This window comes from Delphinapterus leucas, chromosome 12 (assembly GCF_059928025.1).
Source record: "Delphinapterus leucas isolate spDelLeu-1000000601 "Yukka" chromosome 12, BTC_Dleu_Yukka2, whole genome shotgun sequence".
Classification (NCBI taxonomy): domain Eukaryota; kingdom Metazoa; phylum Chordata; class Mammalia; order Artiodactyla; family Monodontidae; genus Delphinapterus; species Delphinapterus leucas.
This window is the reverse complement of record NC_143140.1, coordinates 15,725,885-15,734,718: the sequence shown is the minus strand read 5'-3', so window position 1 is coordinate 15,734,718 and position 8,834 is coordinate 15,725,885. Positions and strand designations below refer to the sequence as shown.

The window sequence follows — 8,834 nt, the reverse complement described above, 5'->3', positions numbered from 1 at the left end:
TAGAGCCTGTGTTCCCCAACAAGAGAAGCCACCGCAGTGAGAAGCCCGTGCACCGCAACGAAGAGTAGCCCCTGCTCGCCACAACTAGAGAAAGCCCGCAAGCAGCAATGAAGACCCAATGCCGCCAAAAAGTAAAAATAAAAAAGATATCCTGCAAACAGTCTGGAAGTCAGACCTGTGAACTGTAGAAATGGCTGTGCTAAGATGAACACAGAGGCAGTAACTGAAATCTGGGAGTATATTAGATCCTGGAAAGAGGGCAGAAAAAGAGAAAAAAAGTCATACTATTGTGGAATAAACAACATCAAGGATTGTTACGGAATCTGTGTCTTGTTCAACTCTGTGCCTACTCAGCACCCAACACAATAACTATACATAGTGAATGCTGATGAAGAGGACCCAGTAAAGGATGCTGTAATGGATTTTCCTGTAACAATGCTGCATAACAAGCAACCTCTACATCTTTGTGGCTGACAAGAACACTTTTTATTGTGCACAGATCTGGGAGCAGCTCTGTTTCAGTCTGGGAGGTGGGTGCAGGTCTGCTCCACGTGACTTTCATTCAAGGACCAGGCTGAACGAGCAGTGCTCACCTGTGGAAAGCCCCTCCCTTGGAGAATGGCCTCAGCTGTGTTACACTCACTAACATTCCCTGTTAGGGAACTAACCAACTAACTCACCGACTAACACAGGAGCAGGTCATCTGCATGGAAGCACCCTACATGTCCTTCAACAGAAGAATGGATAAAGAAGATGTGTTATATATGTATACAATGGACTATTACTCAGCCATAAAAAAGAATGAAATAATGCCATTTGCAGCGACATGGATGGACCTAGAGATTATCGTACTAAGTGAAGTAAGTGAGACAGAGAAAGACAAATATCATGTGATATCACTTATATGTGGAATCTAAAAAATGACGCAAATGAACTTATTTACAAAACAGAAATAGAGTTACAGACATAGAGAAGAGACTTGTGGTTTCCAGTGGGGAGGGGAGCGGGGGAGGGAAGGATTGGGAGTTTGGGATTAGCAGATGCAAACTATTATACAGGGAGTAGATAAACAACAAGGTCCTACTGTATAGCACAGGGAAATATATTCAATATCTTGTGACAAACCATATTGGAAAAGAATAAAGAATGCATATATACATATACATATATACATTCAGTTTTTTATATATATATATATATATATATATTTCCCTGGTGGCACACTGGTTAAGAATCCTCCTGCCAATGCAGGGGACATGGGTTTGATCTCTGGTCTGGGAAGATCCCACATGCCGCAGAGCAACTAAGCCCATGCGCCACAACTACTGAGCCCGTGAGCCACAACTACTATGTGTGTGTGTGTATATATATACATATATATATATCACTTTGTTATACAGCAGAAATTAACACAGCAGTGTAAATCAACTATACTTCAATAAAATAAATTTTATAGAAAGAAGCAAGTCATCTGGCCAAGCCCAAGTCAGTGGCCCAACGATGTTTCTTCTCATCCTTCTCTACTGTGAGGGGCTGGAAGAAACATGGCGGCAGGTCTGAGTGTGTGATCCTTTTAGGAGGAGGGAGAAATCAGACAGAAAATCCAGTCTTCAAGTTGGAGAACTAGGACAATGAGACTTCCTTCCAAGAAGGAGGTCTTCAATAGTAGATGCAGAGAGGGTCAATACCTACCCTGAGGAAAGGCTGTTGGATGTGTTTGTGGTTAGGTATCATTTAGGAGAGCATTTCAGCAAAGTGGTGGGGGCACAAACCACCCAGCAATAGAGGTAGATTTACCAGATTTAGCAAATAAAAATATAGGATGCCAAGTTGACTTTTTAAAAATAAATTTATTTATTTATTTATGGCTGTGTTGGGTCTTCGTTGCTGCGCGCGGGCTTTCTCTAGTTGTGAGTGGGGGCTACTCTTTGTTGTGGTGTGTGGGCTTCTCATCGTGGTGGCTTCTCTTGTTGCAGAGCACGGGCTCTAGGCGTGCAGGCTTCAGTAGTTGTGGCACGCGGGCTCTAGGGCACAGGTTCAGTAGTTGTGGCACACAGGCTTAGCTGCTCCGCAGCATGTGGGATCTTCCCGGACAAGGGCTCGAACCCGTGTCCCCTGAATTGGTAGGCGGATTCTTAACCACTGTGCCACCAGGGAAGCCCCCCGAGTTGACTTTGAGTTTCTGATAAACAAAAACTAATTTAAAAATGATATTTAGCTCTAATTAGTCATTGTTTATATGAAATTCAAATTAAAGTAGGTATCTTGTATTTTGATCTGGCAGCCTTACATTGGGGTCATGAATGAGCAGAAGGTGAGGTATTGGAAGAAGGACCAAAAAGACCATTTTTGAAGTTTGGTGATGGAGGGAGGGTGGGATAAACTGGAGGGTCTATACAGTTGTGAAGGGTTCTCTTAGTAGCGAAGAACTAACCCACGTTATCAGAGATCGTCTGACATACACCCATGGGGGGTGTGTGTGGGCTAACATTTCACATTTTGGGAGCTGATGGGATGAAGGAAAAAATTTGAGCAGTAATTGGATCCAGTGACCCCAGAGCATCTCTTTGTGGCAATTAAAACCAAACCACACACGACTCCTAAGACTTTGTCCCAAGCTATGAACTTAGAGTCACCTGCATGGGACCACTTACTAAAAATGTCCTTACATGGTGGCCTGGACTTGCTCCCCTCTGGTTTTCACAGATGTGAAGACTTGTCTGTTGTACCCTGTTGAGAGGTTCCCGAGGAGACTCAGGGCGGCAGCACAGGTTGGGCATGGGGGCTGCACAGCGGACAGATGACCACTGGCTGCCTCTGAAGAGAGGGCACTCTACACGTAGCTGATGACCACGGAATCTCCTTTGGAAGCAAATAACTTAGAGGGTGTGTGGACTGAGTCTGGGAGGACCCGACAGCTCCATGGGCCTGAATTCAACCCCAAGATGCAGATTTTTGTGACTGATGCAGAACTGAGAGGTACAGTCCCTGCATTGGGCCAGGGGACAGTTGGGGAGGGTACCCAAGACAATATTGCCTTGGAACCCAAGGATGAGTCTGGGACTCAGCCAAAGACACCTCTGCACCTCTGTTCATTCCTTTACTCCCGCCTTGAGGTGGGAGAATGGTTTGGGTTGCCGTCCTTTCCCATCTAGTGGACTCTCTGCTCTTGAAGGTCGAGCTCAGCTGTGAGCACATAGGCAGGATGCCGAGTGTTGAGTCAGCAGACCATGGTGCCTATTCCAGCTCCATCACTAGACCTGCACTGCAAACTTTGACTTGTATCTTAGCTACAGGTCCATTCTGCAGATCCTTTATGTGACATAGGGGTCGTAAGAATACTTAACTCATAGGAATATTGTGAGAATTAACTGGAATCCCGTAGCCCTTTCTATGCAAATCAAATATATGTCATTGTAATTATTTCTTTAGGTAATGATCACTCTTAGTAGACGGGGGTCCTTTAAGACAGGGTCCTTTTTGTTCTTTGTTTTTATTTTTATATCCCAAGTACTTACTTAATATCTAGTACACAACAAAGTCCTTAATACTGTTGGTTAAGTAAAATCAGATCACACTTCTCGGGCTGGGATTTCCAGAAATTAAGTTGTCAGAGTCAGCAAGAAACCCTGAGGAGTTAGCAAAATGACTGTCCTTCCGGTTACTTCCTCTCCATCATGCAGGCCCTGAAACCATAACGCTGTGCAAACCTGTGTGGTGTGAAGAGCGGTTTCTGCCTCTGTGCTTGTCTAGACAGAAGAATTCTCGAGCCACCTTCAGCTGCCTTCTCTTTCGGGGGCAGCCCCTGCCGGCCTCTAGCCTGCGTCGTCTGACTGCTGGTGCGTTCAACAGCTCCACTCTGACAGTGTGTTGTACAATGAACTGATAAGCTGTTTTTGTCTCCTGTTGACCCAGCCTCACAGATAATTCCACGACTTTTAGACCAAACAAATGGTGGACTTGATCGGGTAAAATTCAGTCAACTGTTTAAAAAACTTTAAACAGCTGATTGCCTCAAATTTGATTTTGATCTAGTTGTGTTTACCCTGCTTTACAAAGTTAAAGCCTGTGTGGTCTATAAAAACTTAAGGTCTCCTAGAATGTGTCTACTAGATCACAACAGTTATTTTACAGGAATGCAACATGAAATCAGTGAGCACCAAGTGTTGTGAGGGTGATGGTGATGGTGATGAAATATATGAGACTGAGCAGGACCCTAGGCACAAAAGCCTTTCCTGTGTCCCCCATTTCTTGATTACAGGAAATAGGCTTCATTCAGCCTCCAGAACCTTCCCTGAGTTCCAATGGGCAGGTTCAAACAGTTGCTAATCAGGGAAGGGAGGGGATGCAGAGACACGGGAGGAGTAGTCAGGAAACAATAGTGCAGCCTTGGGGCAGGGTCCTGGTTCCCCTCAAGGGATACACATAACAATGTCTTTGGGCTGTTTTGCAGATACCAAAACCCCCAACAGATGGGAGAAGTTAACTGTACCCCGCCCATAAGCACGTAGACCCCAGACCAGTTGGAACCAGAAGGTTAATGATGCCGACTCCCGACTACCTCACCACCAACCAATCAAAAGAATGTCCATGAGCTGACCACGCCCTGCTCCTTGAGCACTCACTACCCACTCCAGGGCAGGACACACAGTTTTGAGGGCATTAGCACACTGTGGCCCCCTTTGCCTGGCAAAGCAATAAAGCTATTCTTTCCTCTTTCACTCAAAACTCTGTCTCTGAGATTTAATTAGGTGTAGGTATACAGAGGCCAGGTTTAGCATCATATAGGAACACATTTTGGGGAAGAAAAGAAAATATCATGAAATTAAATTAAGAAAGTCAATAATTTTTCTTTAACATATTACTTCTGGAGACTCACCTATTATCTTTGAAGATATATTTTTTCCCCTAAGATTCCGTTGAAGACGATTTAATGAATTGCTTGGTTGGTTAAGTTGACCAACTCTAAGGCAAAGTTCTACAAATCGGTCAGGGGTCCAGATGGAACCGACGGAAAGAGGAACCAGACACTTCCACGAGAGATGCAGGAATTAATGCTTTTGACGTGTTGCATCGTACTTGAAATGATTTGGCAATTGGACAACAGCGCACTTAAACAGCAGCAGAAAAGCAACCTTCCATTTGATTCTTACTGAGATTTATTGTTTTTAATAATGCCACTTTTCAGAAGTATAGTCACGTGCTCACTTAGACAAGCTGACAAAGTGAAAACTTGTACGTGATGCAAAGTACCCACTGAGCCGGAGATTAAGACACAAATGGTGTGGTGACAAGTCAAGTGCCCCCAGCAGATGACAAACCCCACCTCCCTTCCTGCGATCTGGCTCCCCATCTTGCCCCGTAGAACCCACAATGAATATCTGGCAAAACACAGAACACAGATGGCTGCCGACTGACATGAAAAGTAAATTTTATTAAACATGTTTACATACATGAGTTGGAAGTTCATTTAAAAGCACAGGGGAGTGTTAAGACAAGTGGTCAAAATAGAAAGATACTACCCAATTAGAATCAGTTGATTGTTGGCCACTAAGACAGAACGGAATCTAGTAGAAGTACACCAATGCTTCAGTCCTTCCTGCTCAGCATGGTGACCAGTGGTCAATCTGTGCCCTGGGAACGATGGGCAGGTCGTTCTGACGTGCGTAAATAATAAATAATTCACTTGGTGCAGGCAGTATGTCTATGGATTAAAATCTATGTGTACACAGTGTCTACATGTGTTACAGCCCCACAGGAGGAGTCTACACCAAAATATTTATTAGAAGGAATTTGGTCCATACTACATCACGTTTTCCAGAGGGTAAAAAATAAAGTCCATCTATAGACATTTCACTCCCGACTCACATACTGAGTCTGGCTGAAACCTGTAAAATGTCTATAACAAAAAATGGATGGCTTAGATTTCTTGGTTATTTCAGTAGAGTAATTAACAAGCAAACTGTACAAGTACATGCAACATACAAGCTGGCCTATGTGGAACTAACATACATTATTAAATAACCTTTTGTTTCTTTTCTTCACTTTTTCTTTCTTTCTTTTCTTTTCTTTTTTTTTTTTTTTACAAAACGTGCATGCAGCTCTGAACAGTTCCAAGTCATGCTGCTCTATCTGTGAAATCACAAAAGTGGAGGGACCCATAAAAGGAGGCAGAAGATCTCAACGCACCTGCAGAGCCTGCAGTTGGTAGCACATATACAGAAGGTCACAAGGGAATTCAAGGCCGAGAAAAACTCAGATGAAGAAAATGCAAATTGAAATTGGACTTTGTTTCATTTCCCGCCCCCCCCAAAAGTAAGATACTTTGCATTAAAAAAATCAAGCTTTGTGCTTGCATCAATCTCAAAGAAATGTAAATTAAAATTGGATAAAAAACATTCGTTTAGTGCAGAATATTTTGACTGGAATTTCCAGTGGAATATTAGCCCATACCATGCTCTTTCCGGGACAGGTGGTGTGTCTACACTGAGACATGGCTGAGGAGCCCGGGCATTGCTCAAAGTGTCTGAGGCTCAAGTCCATTTCTAGTCACCATTTTGGGAAGTCAAACATATGGTTTGTACACATGAGCATATACTTGTCTTGTCTTTTTTTTTTTTTTTTTTTGGATGTCAGGAAGGAAAAGGCATCACCAGGAGTGTTTCCAAGGTACCCTGATGCTGTTAGTTTAGCTCCTAGCACTGGCTGCAGACTCGATTCTGTAAAAGTATTCCATGCAAAACAGTGGAAAACATAAACTAATGTTTTAGAATGCAAACAGATATGCGCTTCATTCAAAAAAAGTGATGCTGTGGTTGTGTGTTTTTGGAAGATAGCGTTCTGTTTTCTGGGTTTCTACACATAAAACCTTGAAGGATTATAAAGCGAAAGCTAGTGAAACCCTGCATTGACCTCATCTTGTCTTGTTGTACACACTCTGAAGAGATGCTACAGAGACTGCTTCAGCCCTTTTTTTTGGTGCTTTTGGAAAAAGAAAGGAAGGGTCTCTGTGAATATCACTAGGCCTGTCTGTCATGACACAGCCAAACACGAGTGGAAATAACAAATACAGTGAAAACCAAACCGAAACAAATCAAGAAAATGAAATCAACAAACAACACACAAATAATAAACAAAACTTGTCAACCCCAGGGAAATAACACTGCTTGTGGTTTGTGCAAAAAACCGGTACAATACAGCTTTCCACAGAGTGAGAGTTTCCAGTTCGATTTGGGGTGTGTGTGTGTGTGTGTGAATTTGCAGTTTCCCCTCTCTCATTTGTCAGAAGCATCAGTGATTCTCACTAGCACATTGACTTCCTGTATTTGATAACTGCCTTGTTCTGTCATGTGAAGCCAGGTTTTAAACAACGATAGGGACGTATTATTGAAACACGACTACCAGCAAAACACAAGTTGATTGTCTGTCTCCAGCCATTCTTTCGATCATGAAATATCTTGGTTCAGATTATTACCCTGAAGGTAGAGTCTTACTGGTGTGAGTTCATTAGGACCGGATGCAGGGGGGGCCGGTGGAACTTTCCAGAGATGACTGGGAAGCCCGACGGGTCAGGGGGGTGAGTGTGGGTTCAACCAGTGATGACGGGGGGAACAGCTTGTACCAGCCGATGACCATGCTGGAAAGATCCAGTTCCTCCAACAAGATCTGGGCCACGCCCATAAAGCATTTGTGATCCATCCTGCCGTAGTCTCCCCAGACAATCACCTGCAGAGACAGACAACTGCAGTAAAGCCCGAGCTTCTCTCCTTCATGTGTGAACAGTTTAAAGCAAACTAGTCTGTAAAAGTGAGCCAGTGAGGGAAGCGGGGGAAGTGAATATAACTAAGACCAAGGAGGTATAGTGATAAAAAGGTACTATCCTTCAGGTACTCCGAGAGACACTTCACCAGGAGTTTTAGATGTGACGGAACGCAAATCACGTTTCCCCGGTCAATGAGGGTATTGTCTACATAAACCATGTTAAAAATAAATACACAAGTTTATGTATATATAAATTCAAAACCGTCTTTAGCAACTACGATCTAGTAAGCAAAGTGCAGGGTCACAGAGATATACAAATGAAAATGTGTGCAAGCTAGGAGGGCGAAACAACCCAACTCCCTGTACCATGGCGTGCGTGGATGGTGGAGTATGAGCAAAGGATGAGAATATTCATTAAATTTCTTTTATATTATGGACTTGTTAGTGACGGGGCAAGTTGAACAGTAATTGTAAGCTGGTGCCCTTGAGGACTTGCCTGACAATTTTGACTTGATCAGAAGGTTAATAAGTCAGTGATCTCACTGACGATTACCACCTTCTGTCTCCTTTTGGTGTCAGGTAAGATTTCCATTACACTTGCTCCAGGTTCTGTTTCCAACCCTTTAATCCCCAGTGGAGGTTCCAAATGAACTCACTCAACTGCTTTACACAGGCAGGGATGGTGAATCCTCCCTTTTCAATTTACTGAGTAACCTTGCCAAGTTATTTAATCTCTGTGACCCTCAGACATAATCTTTAAAATGGGAATAATTGGAGTCAAAACATTTAAAAAAGGAAGCACCTAACAATGCACCTGACATTCAACCCGTCCTGAATGTTTTCTGGTCCTTTCCTTTCTTCCTCTTTGAATCCCATGTCTCGCTCAATAAACTAGTATTGGCATTGGTTGTCCTGATTATCTATCTATCGATTATCTATCTATCATCTGTTTATCTATCTACCTAGGAGAGGAAATGGATGGGAAATAGAGCAGAAGTAAAAGGAGAGGATGGAGAGAAGGAAGAAAAGGAGAGTGAAAGTTAAAATCTTGTTTTCCATTAGAACCAAAAGAT

General features: G+C 43.1%; 1 protein-coding gene across 3 annotated transcripts in view; it reads right to left on the bottom strand.

Annotated features, from left to right (window-relative positions):
- Nucleotides 1-6,735: 6,735 nt before the first annotated feature.
- The window catches only part of LOC111183251 (regulating synaptic membrane exocytosis protein 1), a 189,844-nt gene continuing 187,745 nt past the window's right edge, over nt 6,736-8,834 (bottom strand). For all 3 annotated transcript variants that reach the window (XM_022590440.2, XM_022590437.2, XM_022590445.3), the window contains one exon: nt 6,736-7,725. In XM_022590440.2, the coding sequence (XP_022446148.1) occupies nt 7,507-7,725 (219 nt within the window). In that variant the 3' untranslated portion in view covers nt 6,736-7,506. The remainder of the gene's footprint in view (nt 7,726-8,834) is intronic.